Source organism: Symphalangus syndactylus, chromosome 5 (assembly GCF_028878055.3).
Source record: "Symphalangus syndactylus isolate Jambi chromosome 5, NHGRI_mSymSyn1-v2.1_pri, whole genome shotgun sequence".
Lineage (NCBI taxonomy): Eukaryota > Metazoa > Chordata > Mammalia > Primates > Hylobatidae > Symphalangus > Symphalangus syndactylus.
The window spans coordinates 25,041,492-25,066,157 of NC_072427.2; the positions used below are offsets into that span (position 1 = coordinate 25,041,492).

The 24,666-nt window shown below is 41.6% G+C and overlaps 1 protein-coding gene across 2 annotated transcripts in view; it reads right to left on the reverse strand.

The window, feature by feature from the left end:
• Positions 1-23,062: 23,062 nt before the first annotated feature.
• ABHD17C (abhydrolase domain containing 17C, depalmitoylase) overlaps positions 23,063-24,666 on the reverse strand; it is a 62,111-nt gene continuing 60,507 nt past the window's right edge. For both annotated transcript variants that reach the window (XM_055277484.2, XM_055277483.2), the window contains one exon: positions 23,063-24,534. In XM_055277484.2, the coding sequence (XP_055133459.1) occupies positions 24,315-24,534 (220 nt within the window). In that variant the 3' untranslated portion in view covers positions 23,063-24,314. The remainder of the gene's footprint in view (positions 24,535-24,666) is intronic.

Below are 24,666 nucleotides of genomic sequence, written 5' to 3' on the forward strand. Positions count from 1 at the left end.
TCACTAGAATGGTGCGGCTTAAATGAGATCAGGAAAGTCCAAGTTCTAAGCACATAATAGGTGCTTGGTCAGTTAGAAACATTCCCTGTGGGTAGGAGGGCTCTGTGCCTCTTTAACTGGACAGGCCAAAGTTCTGAAGGGTCAAAGCAAGAAGGTGCGGCTGGTCTAGACATTCCCCTGTGGGAGGAAACAGTACCAGTAGGAAAAGTTCATCACAACACATCCCTAGGGCATATGGAGACTCCTCTCAACTCTGCCGCTAACCTACTGTGTGACCAGGGCCAGCTACTTCCCCTGTCTGAGTCTCAGGGCAGTTTTTTTTTTGCAGGGAGGTGAGGAGTGTTTGTTTTTCTTGTTTTGTTTTAATCTGTAAAATGAGGGCGTTGATACCTGCTCTCTGCCTCTTCCACTTTTTAAAGTGTGACTCAGCCCCCTTTCCTGGTTAGCAGAGGCCTCCTAGAATATACATTTCTTTCTTCCTTCCTGCCGGTGTTCTCTGAGAACCAGCTCCTCAGGCAAGGTCTCCGTTCTGTGCAGTACACACTAGCTTCGGGAATCTAGGTCTGGACTTTCAGGCCAGGCTGTGGTCGGCAGAAGTTGTGGAAGTCTGTGATCACGTCTCCTGGGCTGAAGCAGAAGCCTTTGTCACCTGGTTAAACCGGGAAGTCCTGCAATCCACCTCTATGCCTCTTCCAGAAAGCAGAACTTGATCCTTACTGGGGATAGTGGTCAGGATTCTCAGCCCTTCTTTGGTTTATTGGGAAGTAATGAACTGGATCCAATGGCAAGCCCTCCTCCCCAGCCTTTTCTTTCCAGCCGAATAAAATGGAGCCCCCCTACCCAGGGCCCCTCTCCCCAGTCCTCACCATGATTCCTGTTTATTTTTTTCTTCCTTAAGGAGCTCCCAGAAACCAGACCCACAAAGAGTTGTGTGTTAGGGGTTTGGGGGTTCTGGGCATTTGGCCCAAATGGAGAAAGGTCGACCTTGAATCAGTCTTGCTTGGCACGACATGCAGGATTTTCCATCAACAGACAGTAGATTTGAGGCCTGAGTGGAGCCAAGTAGCTCTCTGGTGAGGGGCTGGCTCCACAGGCATCTGGGAGATGAAGTGGTAAAGGCAGGGTCCTGTCTAGGGATGGGCCCTGAGAAGTGCTTGGTTATGTTTTCTCAAAGCACTGAAATGCCCAGCACATTCCTCTGGTACCCAGTTTTCTTTATCACAGACCAATGTCCAGGGGGAAAGAGCAGTGCTGATGAATTACAAACAGGCTCCGCATGTCTAAAACCAGATTCTCCAGCCAGTTCTCCATTCAGCACTGCCATTTAGCACTCAGTGATGAACGGGGCGGGCCGGGTAATTCTTTATGGATAAATATAGCAACATGACACTGGTGGATTTACTACCCACACTTCCCCAATCCAAGGTCTTGCTCTTATAAATGCAGAGACAGGAAAGAGCTGGTCAAGAAAGGCTGTGTTGGTTTTCTGGCTCTTGCCGAAATCTCCCAGCAGAGAGTCTCCAGAGAGAAGGGAAATGCCCATCAATGGTGTGACCTGCCACCCAGAAAGCCTGCCCTTTCTCCTTTCTTCACATTTGCCTCCAACCCACCTTCCTCAGGTGGGATGCAGCCCCCTCAGCTACATCCTTGTGCAGTAGAATGGCCTGCCTGCTCACTGTTGCCTCAAGTTGCCCAAGTCTGGCATCCTCAGTCTACTGACAGGATGCCACATCTGTTCCCTAAAACAAGGGCCTCCACACTCCACCTGCTGATCAGCAAAGACAGCACCTGCCCCTACAGCAGCCTGCCTTATTACAGTTTAAAAGGTTGGCCACACCTGTGGCTCCATACGCCAAGCCTCTAGACCCAGTTGTCCAGGGAAACCTGGAGTAGACGGGTGGGGGACAAGGAGAAAAGGGAAGCAGGATGTAGTTAGGGTAATGTGTGAGTGGGCTGTGGGCCTCAAGGTTTCCAGCAGACCCGCAAAAAAATTAAAACTGAATTGAGAATCTCCATCCTTGGAGAAGCAGCCTACGAATAATGAGCATATTTAAGTTCCACCAACAGGGGTCGCCCTTAGACACTGGGCCTGAAGCTGGCATCAGAAAAGGGAAATTCCCAGGCCTGGATCCGGAGGCCAGATTTCCAGCACTCAGAGCTGTTGGATTCCTGTCTTGTTGGACACAGAAGAGGCTGCCTAGCTGAAGAGAGACATGTCCTCAGCTTTTCTGGTGAGTGAAGGCCTGTGCTGGAACTTATGACAGCAAATCCCAGCTCTGAAAGTGGATTTCTACATCTTCCTCTTCAAACTCACCATCACTCTAGAGAAAGAACTCTTCTTTCCTGTGTTTTATTTATGTCTAAAACATAGATAAACGGTGTATGTATGATGTCTTATTATTATTTATTTCCTTTTGTTCTAATTGCAAAAAATCATACATGTTCCCTGTAAAAAAATCAATCAACCAACCAACCTTGAAAAACTTAAACAATGAACAAACAGAAAAGAAATTACCTAACATCAAACATAACATGTATACATTACAAAAGCTTGAAAAATACAGAAAAACACAAAGGAAAGGAAAAAAATCACTTCTACTCAAAAATTATTTCTGTTAATTTCAGTATATAGCCAAGCATTTTTCTGTGTATAAGTTACATACATAGTTGCACAAATAAATGTATGTGTGTTCCATAAATGTTCAATAGCTAGCTCAAAATTATTCTCTTCCATCAGATTGCATGTTCTGAGAGGGCAAGGGCTGTGTCTCTCAAGTTTACCCATCTACCCTATAGTAGCTCCTATGGTGTCCAACATAAAGTCCACGTGTAGTCCACTGTCAATGAATGAATACACGAATGAGCATTTCCTATAAAAATAACATACATGCAGTGGAAAAGGAGACCCAAGTGGTTTACAAATACTTGAAAAGATGCTCAACTTTACACATAAATGAAGAAATACAAATTAATACTACGCCGAAATACCTGTCAGCCTGGCAAAAATCCAAAAGTTCGACACCACCTCTGCTGCGGGGGAGGCCAGTAAGGGTGGAGAATAAACCTTTGCATACATCACTGTTGAAAGCTTATGTTGGTACAACCTGTGAGGGCAGTTTGACAAGATTTATGAAACTATACATAATGTTTGACTCAGCAATTCCAGGAATTTATCTTACAGCTATAATGTGTGAAACAAATAGCACCAGGTTATACGTTGTAGCCCTATTTTTAATAGTAAAACAACAACAACAACAACAAACTAGCATAAGTGCCCAGTAGTAGGGCTAATTAAATAATGTTGCATCTATATGATGGAGTATTATACAGCTGTTTAAAAACTGAATAGAATTTTTATTTTTTTTTTGAGACAGAGTCTCACTCTGTCACCGAGGCTGGAGTGTGGTGGTGCAAACTCAGCTCACTGCAACCTCTGCCTCCTGGGTTGAAGTGATTCTCCTGCCTCAGCCTCCAGAGTAGCTGGAACTGTAGTTGTGTGCCACCACACCCAGCTAATTTTTGTATTTTTAGTAGAGATGGGGTTTCACCATGTTGGCCAGGCTGGTCTCGAACTCCTGACCTCAAGTGATCTGTCCACCTTGGCCTCCCAAAGTGCTGGGATTACAGACGTGAGCCACTGTGCCTGGCCAGGAATAGGGTAAATTTTATATAATTAAATAAAAAATTAAAGCGTAGAGCAATGTGTATATGATACGTTTGCACACTGCCACTTGTGAAAAAAGGAAGGGGAGGAAAAATACTCTATTTGCAATTAATTATGGATGCATAGGAAATTATCTAGAATGACACACAAGAAACTAATAATATGGTTTCCTGTTTGGCAATTGATAGTTTTGGTGAGGGGTGGGAAGATGGAAGAGGGGTGGGATGTCAACTTTTCCTTATGTGCTTTTTTGTAATTTTTTTCTCTTTGAACTAAGTGAATTATTACCTAGTCAAAAATTTAAAACTGGGTGTGGCGGCCTGAGCCTGTAGCCCCAGCTACTCAGGAAACTGAGGCAGAAAAATCATTCAAGGTTGTGTGTACTGTGATCAGTGCTGTAAATAGCCACTGCACTCCAGCCTGAGCAACATAGAGAGACCCTGTCTCTAAAAAAGAAGAAAAACATAAATAATTTTTAAATGCCAAAATTGTATATAACAATAAGCCTGTTTTTTCAACTAGTAATATGTCAAACACATTTCCCTGCATTTTAAATCTCTTTCTAAAATTTTTTTAAAACTTTTATTCATTTTTTAGCATTTTTAATAAATTTGTTTACGTCCTTGTTTTTAAATTTTAATCTATTTATTTATTTATATATTTTGAAACCAGGCTATGAGACTGGCTAATTTTTGTATTTTTGGAAGAGACAGGGTTTCCCATGTTGCCCAGTCTGGTCTCGAAGTCCTGGGCTCAAGCGTTCCACCTGCCTCCACCTCCCAGTGTGCTGGGATTACAGGCTGCGCCACCACTCCCACCTTAAATTTCTTTCAATATTATTTTACAGTGTTATGCCATTTCCTAATATGGACATAATTTATATAATCACTCCCCTGTTACTGGTTTCAGCATTTCTGAACACTCCCATGTGTGCATTTCAGGAAAATTTGGGCACTTCTCAAGAGTTCTTACTTCTTTTTGCATGGCTCATGCGAAGGTATGCTTTAAGACCCAACTCAAATGTCACTGTCTCTGGGAAACCTTTTCTGATTTCCCCAACCCTGCATGTCTTCCATTGCCTCCCCACCTCCAGCTGTGAGCACTGGAGAACAGGGATGCATCTTCCCTATCTTTCTGTTCCCAGACTAGCACAAGACAACCTGAGTAGATGCTCAGTAGACACACAAATAAATAAACATTTCTTCACTACAATTCATACAATAATCCCAAGGAGAAACTCCTGGCTTAAAAAATAAAAATACAGTTGAGCCATGAACAATGCCGAGTTAGGGGCACCAACTCCCAGCACAGTAGAAAATCCAAGTATAACTTTTGACTCCTCATACACTGAACTACCAATAACCTACTGTTGACCAGAATCCACACCAATAACATAAACATATTTTTTATGTTATATGTATTATATACTTCATTCTTACAATAAAAGAAGCTACAGAAAAGAAAATGTTATTAAGAAAAACACAGGATGACAGAATACATTTACAGTACTGTACTGTATCAATACCATCAATTTACACGTCTGTTTACAAGACGAATCCTCCGTCTGAAATGTCAGGAAACTGCAGCTGCAGACTGCAATCTATGACACGTATCAAGCAATTCAACTTTTTCTTGTAATGTCATGACTTTTCTCTGCTCCTTGGAACCCTTTCCAGCTTCAGTAGAGGCATGGTGTTATTCAAGGTTTATGGTATTGCACTAAAGAGGATGAAAAATATGCAAGAACCACAAGAGATCACTTTCCATTGAGATCTGCAATTTACTGGAGCCACAATTGCTCATGTTGAGATGATTAGCGTCACAGGGCGTTTTAAGCGGATACTCACAACACTTGAGCTCACCACAATAGCAGCAGGAGGTGGCTATGAAATCATTACAGTAGCACAGCATGTACTACAGGTAATTTTATGCAGTTATGGTTTAATATTGCATCTTTATATTTGCATTTCTTTGGACTTCCAATAGTGCCATGTGTGGTCTATAAGTGTGTGCATAAGTTTTGATAAATTTTAACTTTCTATACTAGATATGTGTATATTTTATAGTAGTAAATGATAAAATAGATTAGTATCTACACATATTTTATGCATTCATGACATGCCTAACTTTTTCTTAAATTTTTTATTATTTCTAGTCTACAAGGTTCATCTGAAAGTATTTTCAAATTGACACAAATCTCCAAAAAATGTTCTAATATATTTATTGAAAAAAATCCATGTATAAATGGACCCATGTAGTTCAAACTCAGGTTGTTCAGGGGCCATCTGGACAGGTAAAATGCTGTTTAGGTACTCTAGCTCATCCATAGACAACTAACGATGACTTGCCAATATCCTTAGCTAGAACACGCATGCCTCATGGTTTCAATGACAATATAAGCATAATTGTTATTTTTTTATAATGCCATGAAATCCTTTACCTTCTTTTCAAAGCATACAAAGCGCACCAGCATGGGAATGGGCTGTGTTTAAACTGTCACTAGATCAGTTTCTGCTCTCAGGCAATTCCCTTCCCCTGTGTGATGCTTAATTTTAAGTGTCAACTTGCCTGGATCAAAAAATATCTAGGGAGGGCTGGGCGCAGTGGCTCACGCCTATAATCCTAGCACTTTGGGAGGCTGAGGCAGGCGAATCATGAGGTCAGGAGTTCAAGATCAGCCTGGCCAAAATGGTGAAACCCCGTCTCTACTAAAAATACAAAAATTAGCCTGATGTGGTGGCGGGCGCCTGTAATCCTAGCTACTCAGGAGGCTGAGGCAGAAGAATCGCTTGAACCCGGGAGGTGGAGTTTGCAGTGAGCCGAGATTGCGCCACTGCACTCCAGCCTGGGCAACAGAGCGAGACTCCATCTCAAAAACAAATAAACAAACAAAAAACCTAGGGAGTTGGTAAAGCATCCCTTCTGAATGTGTCTGTGAGGCTGTTTCCAAAGGAGATTGGCATATGAGTTGGTGGACTGAGTAGGGAAGATCCGCCCTCAGTGTGGGTGGGCGTCATCTAAGCAGCTGAGAGCATGGATAAAACAGAAAAGGAGAGAAAAGCGTTTTTTTTTCCCTCTGTCTTTCTCTCTCTCTTTCCAGGACCTAGAACATTCACCTCCTCCTGTCCTTGCAGATGTGAACTTCAGCCTGTCCAGTCTTGGGACTCCAGGACTTGCACCATTGGTCCCTTGGTTCTCAGGCCTTCAGTCCCCAATTGAGAGTTACACCATCAGTTTCCCCGGTTCTGAGGTTTTTGAACTTGGACTGGGGCACCCTACCGGCCCCCCTGGGTCACCAGCTTGCAGACAGCCTGTGGTGGAACTTCTCAGCCTCCATAATTGTGCGAGCCAATCCCCCTCATAAATCCCCTCTCATATATCTATACCCAGTCATGCATCACTTCATGAGGGGAATGCGTTCTGGGAAATGCATTGTTAGGCGATTTCATCATTGTGTGGGTATCATAGCATGCGTACTTACACAAGCCTAGATGGTCCAGCCTACTACACACCTAGGCTATATGGTACAGTCTATTTCTCCTAAGCTACAAACCTGTACAGCACATTACTGTACTGAATACTGTAGGCAATGTATCTAAACATAGAAGAGGTCCAGTAAAATTATAATATTATAATCTGGCTGGGTGCAGTGGCTCACGCCTGTAATCCCAGCACTTTGGGAGGCTGAGGTGGGCAGATCACTTGAGGTCTAGAGTTCAAGACCAGCCTGGCCAACATGGCGAAACCCCATCTCTGCTAAAAATACAAAAGAAATTAGCTGGGCCTGGTGGGGTGTGCCTGTAATCTCAGCTACTCTGGAGGCTGAGGCAGAAGAATCGCTTGAACCTGGAAGGCGGAGGTTGCAGTGAGCTGAGATTGCACCACTGCACTCCAGCCTGGGTGACAGAGTGAGACTCCATCTCAAAAAGAAAATAATAGTAATAATATAATCTTTTGGGACCACTACTGTGGTTCATCATTGATTAAAACATCATTGTGAGGCACATGACTGTATATATAAGTATTTTATATGCATATTTAATTTTCTGTCTCTCCAGAGAATCCTAATACTTCCTGGACTGCCTAAAATGAATTAAATGTATGAAACGAAGGATTGTGCTAATTTGGATGTTGCAGACTGATGGCCTGTAGACCACAAGGCTGCTGATGTGTTTGGTTTGGCCCATGTGGTGTGTATATGTGTCACAGCAATGTGACAGCCTCTCCAAGTCACCACATTTACTCAGCGTTGCCTCGCACCTGGCTCACCTCATGTGTTTGCAATGTATACCCCTGTAAGTGTCAGAGGAGTGACCTCTGGACTGAATCCAGCTTTTCCATGGAGTTGTGGAAGGAAGAGGCCGCTGCTCTATAGCAGCTCGGCAATGGGAGAAGTGAACACAGCATGCTGTTGATCTCTGTAGAGCTTTGGGGAGTGCAGGACTTGGAGGTTGGCCGACTCAGTGGTGGGAGTTTTTAGGGATTAAAAAACCTTTAGAAGCATGGTCCCTGGAGAGAGGCTGTTGTTGATTGGCTGGCCTTCAGAAGCATGTGTACTGACAGAAGGAAGTTGTCACCAAAGGACTGGGGTAGCTTTGAAAGCAGTTCTCACTTATTACTAGGACCAAAGAAGAGTAAGTATTTTCCTTTCTAGGAACTACTTCTAAAAACTATTTCTAGAGCAATTAATTCTCAGTAGGATGCCTTATTTATTTAAATATAGCATGAATCAGATCAAATTAATGGAAAGGCTTGTTATCACAGCTCACTGCAGCCTTGACCTCCCACGGCCAAGCAATCCTCCTACCTCAGCCTCCCCAGTAGCTGGGACCACAGTCACGCACCACCATGCCCAACTAATTTTTTTATTTTTTGTAGAGACAGGGTCTCACTATGTTTCCCAAGCTGGTCTTAAAATCCTAGGCTCAAGAGATCCTCCCACCTCAGAAGCGTCAGAGCATTCGAACCAGAGCGACTCCATCTTGAACAGGGGCTGGGTAAAATAAGGCTGAGACCTGCTGGGCTACATTCTCAAGAGGTTAAGCATTCTTAGTCACAGGATGAGATAGGAGGTGGTTAGGACTGGTATCACAAGATAAAGGTCACAAAGACCCTGCTAATAAAACAGGATGCTGTGAAGAAGCCGACCAAAACCCTCCAAAACCAAGATGACGGTGAAAGTGACCTCTAGTGGTCCTCACTGCTCACTCCTCATTATATGCTAATTATAATGTATTAGCATGCTGAAAGCCACTCCCACCAGCACCAATACAGTTTACAAATGCATTACCAATACATTTACAAATGCCATGGCAACGTCAGAAAGTCATCCTACATAGTCTAAAAAGGGGAGAAACCCTCAGTTCCAGGAATTGCCTACCCTTTCCCAGAAAACTCGTGAATAATCCGCCCATTGTTTAGCATGCAATGATGAAATAACCATAAGTATATTCAGTCGAGCAGCCCGTGTCGCTGCTCTGCCTATGGAGTAGTCATTCTTTTGTTACCTTACCTCTCTAATAAACTTGCTTTCACTTTACTCTATGGATTCACTCCGAATTCTTAATTGCACAAGATTCAGTAACTGTCTCTTCTTGGGTTCTGGATCAGGATCCCTTTCCAGTAACAAAAGTACTGTGATTACAAGCATGAGCCACTGCACCCAGCCTTAGAATCTGCATTTCTAACGAATTTCCAGGTGATGCTGCTGGTCTAATGACTACACTCTGAGAACCATTAGAATCCAGCATGATAGGATTGGTACTTAATTATCGGTTAAGAAAATACTTACAAAAATAGGGTCCTAATGAGTCCAAAAATGCTGTAAAATGAATTTATAGAATGGCGCATTAATCATATACATTAGAAAAGAACCATCAATATGTAGGTGAAATATATTTATTTCATTTACAGATAATGGTTAGAAAGTATAAATTCCAGGATATATTGCAGTAATTCTTCCTCTCTTCTCCTCCTCTCCTTTTCCCTACCACCTGCCTACTTCTCAGAAATTTGTGGCCCACTCCATCTTGGGTAATCTCATACCAGGTATTTGTCAAGGAATCTCCTAGTTTTGTGATTCTGTATTTGTTGCAGGTCCTGCCTGGGCACATGAACTCTTCTAGTCAAAGTATAAGCCATGTCAATAAGCTGATGTAATTTGCAAATACAGGAGGCAAGCAAGTTTACAAAACAATTGGTGAGTGGTGTTTGTGTTTCTGTATGTCTCTGTGTATGTGAGAGAGAAAGACTGACTTGTGAAATTACCCTAAAACTGTTCCCCTTTACATCAGTTGAAGTGTTGGATACTGTCAGGCCATTCTGGTTCTTTTAAAATAAACCGTTTTGCTGGAGAAACATACGCTGTCTTCAGAAGAAAAGCTGTGCACGCTTGTGTTTGCATTGCAACATTCTGAGGGGAGGCCACTGGTTCTAAATATGTGGAAGAGAAATGAAAACACTTCCTGTGTTTCTAAAGATAACAATTTTTACAAAGAAAATACTTACTAAAAAAAAATTAAAAGCCAAGGCATACTGTTATACACAAAAGCCATTCTTATGCATGATTCAGGGCCTGGAATGAATTAAGTTTCAGTACACATTGAATGAATGATGCCATTTCCCATACATTTCCAAGAGGCTTTTTATTAATGTGCTCATGTGGAAAATCCCTTCAGTAAAGAATAAAATGTTCTGTTTCTCCAGATGACAATAGCTAGTATTTATTGAGATCTCAGTATGTTCTAGGCTCATATAATCCTCACATTAATATTATGAGGTAAGTAATAAATCATCCTTACTTTACAGGTGAGGATGCACAGAGAGGTTAAATGATGTCCCTGTGACACAGCTAGTAGCAGGTGGATCTAAAATTCAAGCTCAGGTAAACAAATGCCACAGATACATGTCGAACCACCCTACCCTCATCCTCCCAAACGCCTAAAGATTTGATGCCCTTAATCACTTTCTCAGCATGTGTTTTTGTTGAGAAAAACAAAATGTGTGTAATACACACTATAAAGTGTGTACTACAATTTAATTTTTTTTATTTGCTCACTTGTTTATTGTCTGTTTCCTCTACTAGAATATAAGCTCCAAGAGGACAGGAGCTTTGTCTGTTCACTGCTGCATCCCTAGAACCAAACTGAGTGTTTAGAACCAGAAACATTTATTGAATTAATGAATGCGTGAGTAAATTCTATCCATCAGTCAGCTTGGCAAATAAGGTCTGATTAAAAGAATGTGGGCCAGGTGCGGTAACTCACGCCTGTAACCCCAGCATTTTGGGAGGCTGAGCCAGGTGGATCACCTGAGGTCAGGAGTTTGAGACCAGCCCGGCCAACATGGTGAAACCCCGTCTCTATTAAGAACACAAAAATTACCTGGGCATGGTGGTAGGTGCCTGTAATCCCAGCTACTTGGGGACCTGAGCCAGAAGAATCTCTTGAACCCGGGAGGTGGAGGTTGCAGTGAGCCGAATCATGCCACTGCACTCCAGCCTGGGCGAGAGTGCGAGACTGTCTTGAGAAAAAAAAAAAAAAAAAGAATGTGTATTATATTATATTTTTTATTGTTCATTATGCACCAAATGGTCCTTTTTTTTTTTTTTTTTTTTTTCCCTGAGAGACAGGGTCTCACTATGTTGTGCTGGCTGGTCTTGAACTCCTGGCCTCAGGCGATTGCCCAATGACCTCAGTCTTCTCTTTTTTAACTGTTCTATTTATTTATTTATTTTTTATTATTTTTTTTCTTGAGACAGAGTCTCGCTCTGTTGCCCAGGCTGGAGTGCAGTAGTGTGATCTCAGCTCACTGCAACTTCTGCTTCCCGGGTTCAACTGATTCTCCTGGCTCAGCCTCCAGAGTAGCTTGGACTACGGGCACCCACCACCACGCCTGGCTAATTTTTGTAGTTTTTCAGTAGAGACACGGTTTCGCCATGTTGGCCAGGCTGGTCTCAAACTCCTGACCTCAGGTATCCACCCACCTCGGCCTTCCAAAGTGCTGGGATTACAGGCATGAGGCACCGTGCCTGGCCTCAGTCTGCTCTTTACATATATCTTTTCTTAAATGATTCTGAGAAGTTGATGGTGCTGAAATAGTTCATATGGGAGTGGCAAGAAATTAGAAACTAATTAGAAGCTTCCTAATTAGACACTAATGTGTCAACTGGGATATCACTGGGAGGAAGAATCAGTAAATAAAATTCTCTTCAAAGGACAAATGGAGGGAATATATTGATCATATATAAAGGATTTGTGTCCAGAATATATAAATAATTTCTTCCAAAAAGAAAAATATAGAACTCTATCAGATAAGTAGTCAAGAGTCATGTACAGACATTTCACAATATAGAACTTACAAATGACCGTATGTTTCTGAAAAGTTGCTTATTCTCATGTGTAATCAAGAGCATAACATTTCACATCCACTATTTCGGCAAAAATTTACAAAGTTAGAGGATGCCACGTGTGGATAACTAGAACACCCATCCTCTGTTGGTGGGAGCGTAAATTGGTGCCCTTCCTTTGGAAAATGACTTGGCATTACCTGGTGAAGTTGAACAGGCAGATCCCCAATGACTCAGCAATACTCAGTGGGGCCATGGACCAGCAGCAGCTGGGAGCTTCTCACAAATACAGAATCTCAGGTCCTACCATGAACCTACCGAGTCAAAACCTGTATCCCCGGGTGATTTGTGTACACACTGGAGATTGAGAGGCCCTTTCTGGAGCAGTGGCTTTCAATCTCTAAGTGCCCATTGGAAACCCCTCCAGACTGATTAAATTGGAATCTCTGAGGGTGGCACCCCAGGCATCAGCACTTGCAAATGCCTTTCAGGTAATTTCAGTGTGTTGCCAAGATTAAGAACCTTCAACCAGAAGTCGCTCACATTGTAAGACATACAAAACTCTTTAATAGCGAAAGCCTGGAAGACAACCTAAATGTCCACCAACAAGAGATTGCATAGACTGGGTGGGGTGGCTCACACCTGTAATCCCAGCACTTTGGGAGGCCTAGGGGCTCAGATCTCTTGAGCCCAGGAGTTTGCAATCAGCCTGGGCAACATGGCGAAACCCCGTCTCTACAAATAATACAAAAAAATCAGACGGGCATGGTGGTATGGGCCTGTAGTCCTAGCTACTTGGGAGGCTGAGGTGGGAGGATTGATTGAGCCTGGGAGTTGGTCAAGGCTGTAGTGAGCTGAGATGGCACCACTGCACTCCAGCCTGGACAACAGAACGAGATGGTGTCTCAAAAAGAAAAAAAAAACATTGCATAGAGTATATTTATACAATGCTACACAGCTATGAATATAAATAAACTAAACTACAGCTGTATGGATTAACATCGACAAATCGAAAAGGCATCATGTGGAGTAAAAGAAGAAAGCAAAAAGGCCAGGCACGGTGGCTCACGCCTGTAATCCCAGCACTTTGGGAGGCCGAGGCAGCTGGATCACGAGGTCAGGAGTTCAAGAGCAGCCTGGCCAAGATGGTGAAACCCTGTCTCACTAAAAATACAAAAATTAGCTGGGCATGGTGGCACATGTTTTAGTCCCAGCTACTCGGGACGCTGAGGCAGGAGGATCGCTTGAACCTGGGAGGCGAAGGTTGCAGTGAGCGGAGATCATGCCGCTGCACTCCAGCTTGGTGGACTGAGTGAGACTGTGTCTCAAAAAAAAAAAAAAGAAGAAAGCAAATGAAGAGTACAGCAGTAGGATTATACTTGTACAAAATCTTAAAGAGCAGATTATATAACATACATACATACACATACATATGTGATATATGCATATGCACATATATACATATACATATATCACATACATTTTTACTATAGAGAAAAGAAAATGAGTGAGAGGAAATTCAAGATAGAGGTTATTCTGGAATACAAGAGGAAAGAGAATGTGATTGGGGGAGAACGGGAGAAAGTGAGTTTCTAAGGTCCTGGTAATATTCTATTTCAGGTTCAGTAGTAGGAATATGGGTTCCCCCTGCCTTAAACTGTAAAAATATCTGTTATCCACTTCTTTAGAAAAAATGTTAAAATTTGAAATTTAAAAAAAAGTTGTTTAAAGGGCATCTTTCCTTAAGTTCTTCTGAGCCCCCTTCTTAAATATAACTCAGGCTTCATCAAACATCCTTTTCTGCCCTCTTCTGAGCTGGCTCCCTTGGCCCTTGCTTTGATACCAGCATAGAGAGGGTCCACTTCTTTCCCAAACTGGCTTTTTATTTTAGGGACCCTGGCCCTCTCCAGGTCCCATCGCGGAATGTGCTGGAGGGGCTCAGAAGCCATGTGTGTCTCACAGACCTATCTGCAGGGCACGTGGGAGCCTGAAGAAGGGAGGTCTGGGGGAGTGGGATTCAGACAGAAGACAGTATCTGTGTAGGTCTGGAGGCCCTGGGCCCATCTCCACCCACACCCAGACAGAACCAGACAGGGCCAGGTGTGAACAAGCTGGGGCCAGCCAAATGGTAAATCATTTAGCAGCAGAGTAATGATTTTAAGTAACAACCTAGTGAGGGCACAGACAGGGTAAACTGTCTTACCCAAGAGTTTTCAAAGTTTTTCTGTTTTGTTCTAAACCCAGACCTCGCCCATCCGTTTAATGAGAGGGTCCAAGCCTCCATTACCTCTTGCAAGGTATTTATTTCTACCTACAGAATTTCACCTGATCCTTACTTGACTGTGTAGTCAAAGAATTACTACCATTTCAGAGATAAGGGACAGGCCCAGAGCTGTTAAGGGATTTGTCCAAGGTCACACGGTTCCCATGGCACAAAAACTCCCAGCTAGACCTGCTGTCTCTGCATCCAGGACTCTGTCACTGTCTTGTCTTCTTCTGGGCTTATAAACATTTCTACTGTCCACTCTGGTACATCCAGAGACCCCCTCCTTACTCAGAGAGCTCTAACAAACTCATGCCTCTCCCCGGGATTGACTGTGGGATAAATCCAAGCTCCTTAACCTCTCCATAATCTTCTCTCACAGTTCTCAGAGGCCAAAAATGTTGATTTTTAAAGAACCTGAAAATATCGTCTAGTTCTGTGTTCTTAATCTTTCAGAATCATTGATACCTTCTGCTGGAACTGTGGATTTTCTCCCCAGAAAAATGCCCATAGGTACAGGCATCCAAAGTATGGCATGCAGTTTCAAAGGGGGTCATAGATCCCAAGACTCCTGTTAAGAATTGCAGATTAGGCCAGGCACAGTGGCTCACGCCTGTAATCCCAGCGGTTTGGGAGGCTGAGGCAGGTGGATCACGAGATCAGGAGTTCAAGACCAATCTGGCCAAGATGCTGAAACCCCGACTCTACTAAAATACAAAAAAAAAAAAAAAATTAGCCGGGCGCGGTGGCAGGTACCTGTAATCCCAGCTACTTGGGAGGCTGAGGCAGGAGAATCGCTTGAACTCGGAGGGCGGAGGTTACAGTGAGCCAAGATCATGCCATTGCACTCCAGCCTGGGTGATAGAGAGTGAGACTCCATCTCAAAAAAAAAAAAAAAAAAGAATTGCAGATTAGCTCGTCAATGACAGACTGGATAAAGAAAATGTGATACATGTACACCATGGAATACTATGCAGCCATATAAAGGAACAAGATCATATTCTTTGCAGGGACATGGATGAAGCTGGAAGCCATTATCCTCAGCAAACTAATGCAGGAACAGAAAACCAGACACTGCACATTCTTGCTTATAAGTGGTAGCTGAACAATGAGAACACATGGACACAAAGAGGGGAACAACACACACTGGGGCCTGGCAGGGGAGGGTGGTGGGGAAGGAGTAGCATTAGAAAAAAGAGCTAATGCCTGCTGGGCTTAATACCTAGGTGATGGGCTGATAGGTGCAGCAAACCACCATGACACACGTTTACCTATGTAACAAACCTGCACATTCTGCGCATGTCTCCCAGAACTTAAAAAATGAAAAAAAATTTTTTAAGAATTACAGATTAAATATGGTGGTTCCTCAAAAATTAAACATAGAATTACCATATGATCCAGCAATTCTATTTCTGGGTATATACCCCAAAGAATTGAAAGCAGAGTCTCAGACATATTTGCACACCCATGTTCATAGCAGCACTATTCATAATAGCCAAAAGGTATAAATAACCCGAATGTTCACCAATGGATGAAAGGATAAAGAAAATATGGTTGATATGGTTTGGCTCTTTGTCCCCACCCAAATCTCATCTTGTAGCTCCCATAATTCCCACATGTTGTGGGAGGGACCCAGTGGGAGATGATTGACTCATGGGGGCGGGTCTTTCCCATGCTGTTCTCGTGATAGTGAATGGGTCTCACAAGATCCGATGGTTTTAAAAACAGGAGTTACTCTGCCCAAGCTCTCTCTTTGCCTGCTGCCAACGATGTATGATGTGACTTGCTCTTCTTGCCTTTCGCCATGATTGTGAGGCCTCCCCAGCCATGTGGAACTCTTAAGTCCAACAAACCTCTTTCTTTTGTAAATTGCCCAGTCTCTGTTACGTATTTATCAGCAGCATGAAAATGGACTAATACAGTGGTATATACATACAATGGAAACTTATTCAGCCTTAAAAAGGAACAAAATCTATCATATGAATGAATCTTGAAGACATTATGCTAAGTGAAATAGGCCAGACACAAAAGGACAAATACACTTAATGATTCCACACATATGAGATACCTAGAGTGGTCAAATTTATAGAGACAGAAAGTAGAATGGTGGATGCCAGGGGCTTGGGTGACAGGGGAATGGGGAGTTAGTGCTTAGTGGGTACAGAGTTTCAGTTTGGGATGATGAAAAAGTTCTAGAGATGGATAGTGGTGATGGTCGCACAACAATGTGAGCGTACTTAATGCCCCTGAACTGGCACACCTAAAAAAGGTTTAAAAGATAAATTGTATGTTATGTATGTCTTACCATACACACATAAAAGAACTGCAGATGGAATGGACCCCTTACTTCACACATGAGGATTCTGAGGCCCAGGCAGTGGCCAGGGTCTCTGGCTGAAAAGAAACAGGGTCAGGAGCAGGCGGGCCTCCTGCACCAGGGCTGCTTCCTGGCCCTCTGCCTGGAACCCATCCAGCAGGGCAAGCTCCGGGCAAGTTCCAATGGGAAATGCCTGTGTCTCCTGTTGAAATCCCAATGGGCAAAGCCTCAGATGGAAGTATTAGAGCTGGACAGAGTGAAATGCGGTATTTATATGCACTTCATTTATTGGCTGCACAACCCTCACACACAGCAGGAGGTGATTTGCCCCGAATACTTGTTCTCTTTAGTAAAAGCAGCATTTTCTGGGGGAGTTAGATAGTGCCATCCAGTGGTGTTCCAGAAAAAATCATGATAACAAAGGCTCTTACTGATACCATTTTATATAACAACTACTTCACATGAATCCTGAAGAATGGGTTTGGACATTCCTCTTTGTAAAGGCATATTAAGGAGACACTTAGAAGGCCAGGTGTGGTGGCTCATGCCTGTAATCACAGCACTTTGGGAGGCCAAGGCGGGAGGATCACTTGAGGCCAGGAGTTTGAGACCAGTCTGGGCAACATAGTGAGATCCCCACCTCTACGAAAAATAAAAAAATTAGCTGGGTGTGATGGCACACACCTGTGGTCCCAGCTACACGGGATGCTGGGGCAGACGGATTGCTTGAGCCCAAGAGTTTGAGGCTGCTGTGAACTATGATCGCACCACTGTGCTTCAGCCTGAGTGACAGAGCAAGACCCGATTTCTAAAAAAAAAAAAAAAATTTTTTAAATTTTCAAGATACATTGTTATGTGATAAAAGTGAATACCAAATAGTTCATGTGTATGACTTCCCCCCACTGCTTCCTGCACCTCCTCCACACCCCTAAACTTGGACAAACAGCTGGCTATGCACCAAAATGTTAACAGAGGCACATTTCTGTTGATGAGATTCAACTGCCTCTCTTTTTTTTTTTCTTTTAAGAGATAGAGTCTCACTCTGTCACCCAGGCTGGAGTGCAGTGGCGTGATCATAGCTCACTGCAGCCTCAAACTCCTGGGCTCAAGTGATCCTCTGGCCTCAGCCTCCTGAGTAGCTGGGATTACAGGTGCGAGCCACCACGCCTAGCTCTTGAAAATATTTCCATGTCACTAAATACTATTCTATGGCATTATCTTTCATGGTTGCAGAATAATTCGTTGTATAAACATAATAATTAAATCCCTATGGCTGAAAACAGATTGAGAGTTTTCACTGTTACTAAGAGCAGAGCAGTAATTATCCCATATAATTCTATCTCATCTTGATTATTTCCTAAGGCTAAATTCCTAGAAACAATGAGTTAGATTAAATGAACACTGTTAGGATTTTTGAGTCAAGGTGTACTTTAGAAAGTTTGTACCTATGTGATATATAATTTAGAGAACCCATTTATCTACACCCTCATCACCAATGGGTATTATATTTTAAATATTTATACCAAGTTCATAATTTAAAATGAAATTTTACTATTTAAATCTGTAGTTGTTTGCTATATTTGATTATTTAATTAAATTTATATGATTATTACAGACAACAATCTCTTATGAACAATCTCTTCATGTCCTATACTCTTTTACACATGGGAGTGTCTCAATCATTGGATAACTAAGTATATTTTTACGTTGTCTGTCATATGCTTTGTAATGTTTTGCCCCAAATTTGTCATTAGAGTATGCTATTTTTAATATGAAAGTTTTATATTTTAAATAAACCAAATCTAAAAATTTATTCCTTTGGGATTTCAAGATTCATTTTGTCACCAATTATTTTATTAATCTCTGTTATTAATTCTAAATCATCATTCAATTGTTTCTCTTGGGCGTTACTGCATGAGATATACATATCTCATTCTTTTTTTCTTTTTTTAAACCATTTTATTTTACTTTATTTATTTTTTGAGACAGGGTCAGCCTCTGTCACCCAGGCTGGAGGGCAGTGGTGCAATTTTGGCTCATTGCAACCTCCCAGGTTCAAGCCATCCTCCCAAGTAGCTGGGATTATAGACATGTGCCACCATGCCCGGCTAAATTTTTCTTGTCTTAATACATGGCTATAACTTCTGGAATTATATGAACCACAAAGAAACTATTTATATTAATAATATATTATTAAGTATATTAATGATAACTGCGATGAGCAGGGGAGGACAGAATATGGAGACAGCACTTGGGAGGGGCATTAATCTAGAGTCGGTGTCAGGCAAGGCTTTCTACACTACAGAATTGGAAGGATGGAGGCTTTTGAATCTTGAAATTTCTCACGTGGAATTCTTTATTCTGGTAAGGTATATATCTCCACCTTTTTCATCTTCAGTTATTCTGGCTATTTTTGGCCCTTTGTTCTTCCATACAAATTTCAGAATCACACATTTCTAGGGTCAGGGTCCAGAAATAAACTTGTTGGGATGTTGATTGGAATCATATTAACCCCACAGATCTATTTTGGAAGCACTGATATATTTAAATAGTGAGACCTCTTATCCATAAACATGGTATATCTCTAATTTAGGTCTTCTTTCATGTCTTTCATAAATAACTTTTTCTCCTGAATGTGTCTTGTGCATAGTGTGTTAGTCTCAGGTATTTAATGTTTTTTAATACTATTATAAGTGGCATTTTTCTTTTCTATGGCTTATTAAATATTTTTCCTGATTATGGAAATAAGGTAGATTTTTGTATATTGATTTTGTATCTAGCATCCTAAACTCTTATTAAATCTAATAATTTATAGATACTTTCAGGTTTTCTACATAGACAATCATAACGTGAAAGTAAGTTTTTTTCATTTTTTATAATTTTTATTAAGGTATGTATACTTTACATATAAAATCTATCCATTTTATATGTACACTTGAATGATTTCTGACAAGTTTAGTGAGTTGTGCAACCATCACAATAGTTTGGATTTACAGCATATTCACTGCCTCTTCTTTTCCACGTCTTATATCTTTTTACCTTTTTGACCCTACTGAACTTGCTAGAATTTTTTGTGTAACTTCGAAGAGAGTGAGGGTAGTGGATATTATCTTTAATTTCCAGTCTAAAGTAGCATAATGCTTCTGATGTTTTGCCTCTGGTATAATGCTTATTATGTTTTGGGATAATCTCTCTATATAAAAGTTTCCCCCATTCCTTGTTTAATGAGAGTTTTTTTTTTTTTTTAACTTAAATGGGACATTGAATTCCAGAAAATGTTTTCTCTGTGTCTATTGAAATGATCCTACAAATTTGCCCTAAAAGAAGATAGTTTCCAAGTAGATCTTCTGCCTTGGAGGGCGCTCTAGGTTTTGTTCACTGCTCTGAGATTCACCAGACCGGAAAACCAGTGTTCAGATTAAACCAGTCCAGCAAATTCCTTCAAAGAGAAAACTAGTTTCAGTGTTCCTCCTTCCTGTCAGTTCTTATCTTTACTTTGCATTTGGCCTGCACACAGGTCTTATTTTCTTGACAGTTCATGCATCTGTTTAGATTTTTACCATTTCATTCAGTAGTGTTAGTTGTTTTCAGTGGAAGGGGTGGTTCACATCCCAGGACCATCACAAAGCAGAAAACAGAAGTCACGAGATCTTCTAGGTTCATTATTGCACTGAGTATGTTTTCTGTGTTACTATTCTAAGTGAGGTACTATTGTAAGTGAGGTCTTTTGGCCATGATATTTCCTAGTTACTACTAGTAAACAGAAAGTAACATTATCTCCTAATGTTGTGTTTGTATAACTAGAATTTGATCATGCTATTTGTTCTTTTGATAGAGGATTGATTTTGCAGTATTTTGTTTAGCACTTTTGCCTCTGTACGTGAGCTCCAGAGTATGAATGGATGTGTGCATGCATGCACCTTTGGAACTGTTAATACACTATGAAATTATTTCTTAATAGTTTGAAGGAATTTATTCTTACAACTGCCTGGACCTAGTATACTTTTTTGAAGATAATTTGGTGCTTGCTTTCCCCTAGTTCTTCAAATGTTAATGTTCTATTCTCTTTTGAGAGCTTCATCCTAAGTAGCTCTGCTGTCAGTAGTACAATTTACAGTGCTTTACAAAGCACAAAATGCCGGGTGTGGAGGCTCACACCTGTAATCCCAGCACTTTGTGAGGCCAAGGTAGGAGGATCACTTGAGGCCAGGAGTTTGAGACCAGCCTGGGCAATATGGCGAAACCCCGTCTCTACAAAAAAACATAAAAATTAGCCAGGCACGGTGGCTAATTCGGGAGGCTGAGATGGGAGGATCGGGAGGTTGAGGCTGCAGTGAGCCATGATCACATCACTGCAGTCCAGCCTGGGCAACAGAGTGAGACCCTGTGTCAAAAATAAAGAAAAAATGGACAGTATTTGCATAGCCATGATTTCATTTAATGACTATGTGCCCTAAGTGCGGTCAACAAGGGGGAAAAAAAGCATCAGAGGCCCAGAGAAATTAGGGAATGAGGTAAAATCACCCAGCTTGGATACAAAGACAGATTAGATATGGTCCTAACCCTCTCTCTCTCCAAAAAGGCTCACCTGAAAAAGACCAGAACAGACAGACCCTCCTCATGTGTTTGCACTTTCAAGTCCTAGTTCTAAGAAAGGGCAGTAGCAGGTACCTATAGAAAGGGAGCACTGAGAGAGGGGGCATTCAATTTTCAACTTGAACCCAAGATGATCCCTCACATCAAGAAGACACACCCTGCCCTGTTCTGGGCAGGCTAATACACTTGTGATCATTTCCTGAAGTGATCAAGTCCCCGAAGTCTATAGATTCTATATTCCTCCTCCACACACCAAGAGTCACAGAAATGTTCCCAAAAAGAGTATTTTGACAATTCATTTGCCCTTTCAAATCTTTGATTTTCACATTCAAAATTCAGTCTTGAACAAGAGTGCTAACAGGTTTTTTTGTTTTTTAAACCACAGACTCATTCTATTTTGAGACAGTAACAATCATTCCATTCTTGTTTTCAAACGACGCAACAATGATTTAAATTAGGATTTGAGATTTTCATGCAATTATAATGACTGATCCAAATCTGTATTACTCTGCTTAATTTTAGGGATCATAAAGCGTAATAATAATCAACAGAATGAATAATAATACGGTCACAATATCTTGCTCTGAATGTTACTTCTAGGCCTTTAATAGTTACAAGGATTTTCACAAGTTTAAGACATGAATTCATATATTAGAAATAATACATATACCTTCTCTATACTTTGCAAGGACTTCAGGTAGCCACTTAATTTCTCCTTCTTGACTAGGGAGAAAGAAATAGTAAGGCACTCAGAAAGGAGACGCTTCCTCACTTAGTGGAAACCAAACACTTGGAATCCGGCCCCAGGTCTGAATGGAGAACAGCTCTAGAAAAAGCCTGCAGCTCAGGAGGGGTGTCTCTCAGAAACCAATAGAGGACTTCTCCCTGGGATTCCCACTGTTACCACACATGCAGTTCTCAGAGGAATGCTGTTCCCACGCCAAACCCTGGCAAAAGGTGGAGAAACTCCCCTCCTCAGTTTTGGGAAAGCACGAGCTGCTTCCAGTGGATACAAACCATCCACATCAAGTGACAAAACCAATGAAGCAAAAGGCTTTGCCACCTTAGTTTCTGTTATTGTAAATCTTATCATTTCCCGATATTTGGCTGACGAAATTTACTAAATAGTTTAGGAGAAAAAAGGGGGGTAATGATTACAGAAGATGCAAGCAGCACTCAAATAGAATCAGAAATCAGGTCTCTGGCAACCCTGGTCTGCTGCTGTCTGGCCCCAAAGGCAGTTCATTGCTTGTGCTTTCTTCCCACCTAGGTCTCCCAGACTTCTGGGACAGGCATCACCACTGAAGTTTGCTGATGCCCCCTTAGGTAAGCCAGCCCCACCCACCTAATTCAAGATCAGGAAGTAGCCGGCATATGCATGTGTGCACACATTCACATATGCATACTCTTACGTCTTCATACCTTCCTGACCACCACTTCCTCCTAATGCACCCTCAGGAGAGTGCGTTCCAAGAGTTGAAAACTAGCATCCCTCAGTTGCTCTTTTCTGCTCAGGTGGTTAAAGGGCTGAAAACTACGGAACACACCTGTTTCAGGCTTCCCAAAAAAAGAGGCACTGTCCTTCCTCTGAGCCAGGTCACAATGAGGTCACCTTCATCAGTTTTGTTTCATAGCCAGAATCCACTGCATCCTCTATTTAGATATCATCTGCACTTTACTGCTATATGCTTTATATCCTGGCTTCTTCCAAAAGTAATCCAAGGCCTTTTATAGAACAAAACCATATACCTTGAGAAAGATGGTGCAGTTTGAAAGCCTCAAGGGTTTCTTCTTACATTAAGACAACAAGTTGTTTTCTTATTCACTATTTTCTTTGATGGGGAGATGAAGAAAAAAACTGCACAAGCCCACACATTCTGATCCATGCATCCTTTATTCCATTACCAACCACTGTGCTGCATCCAAGCAACAGTACACAAACTGGCAATCAACCGCAGTCCAGCTGTACAACGATCTGAGGCTTACAGTACATTTAAGGCTTTTAAATTTGGAAAAAAAAATTAAAACCAAAGAACCCCCAAATCCAACCCCTAACCAATACAAGTAGTATAGCAATGTTACGCATCTCCTATTTCTGATGCTTATTTGGCGCAACCTCCAGTGTCAAAACCCAAATAATTCCTAAACTAAAAAGATTAGTTTAGTGAAATTTTAATTACATAAATTCTTCAAAGCATAAACTTGGAATTTTTGTCTTGGAAATGTTATAAAATTTTTAATAGCAAAACATAGGAATAAAAACATATTAACAAAATGTATTCAATCATTTACATTACAAACAAGGAATTTGCAGTTCATTGTTGTAGCCTGACAAAAGAAATCATATCTACCATTAAGAATCTATGCACAATGTGATTGCAAATATGTACAGTACTTTAAAAAAGCCTACAAGGAGGACTTTACAGAAGGAAAGTCGGCTAGGCTCTTTGTTAAACCAACCAGACAATCAAAATATTAAAACTCTGTTGGCTAGTAATAAATTTACACTTAAAAAAACCCCTAGTTTCTTTTTGTTTAAGAATATTCCAGTTATATTTATATGGTTACAGTTGATGAAGCTGTACATGATAGTTCCAGTAAATTACCCTTCAGTTCATTTGTCCGGGGAAAGATCAGCATGTTAACAAAAAATAATAAAGGAATTTTCACCACACTAGCTTTCCAGTTACACTATCACAGCTTCACAAATGGATTGAACCCATGGATCCAGTGGCAGAAAGAGAGCTGCATGTCAAATACTGAGAACATTGGTGGAGACGGGGGCAAGTCCTGCATGAATGTCAGAAATGATGGGTAAGGTTGAGAAACAGATGCGAGGCTACTTTATACAGCACTAGAAAATTGTCCCTACATTCAGCTCTCATTCCTATTCCCGCAAGGTAATGAAGCTGGGAATCACGACTGTTCAGTTTAACGTGTTGTGTGAATTAGCAGAACCACCTCTAGATACAAAAGACTGAGATTTCATCAGCTCTTTGATTAGAACACCCTAAAGGTTGGGCACTTCTTCATGGTTATCAAGCCTTTACAGCTACCCAGTTAAAGCATGTGCAAAACAGAGGACTCTTCTGTTCACAGTAAATGAGGTAAGATCAAGTTGTTGTCTTCAGGAATTAGGAAGTTCGTGAGATATGAACTGTTTTAGTCTTTCTAGGTATTGTGCATAAAGCTCTATGTCATTATGCCCAGCCCCTTCAACCCAGAGGGGCTCCACGGCTCGAGGACAGCGCTCGTACATTGCTAGGCCATGGGAGAAATCAATGACCTCATCCTCTGTACCGTGAATGACCAACACAGGAGAGGTGACTTTAGATATCTTGTCAATGCTGCAAAACAGAAAGCGGGGAGGCAGAAAGAGGACTCCATTAGTTATGCTCACAGACAATACACATTGCATTTAATGATAAGTTAATAAATCTCCACAGGCAGGGAAATAACACCGCGGATTTTGTTTGTTT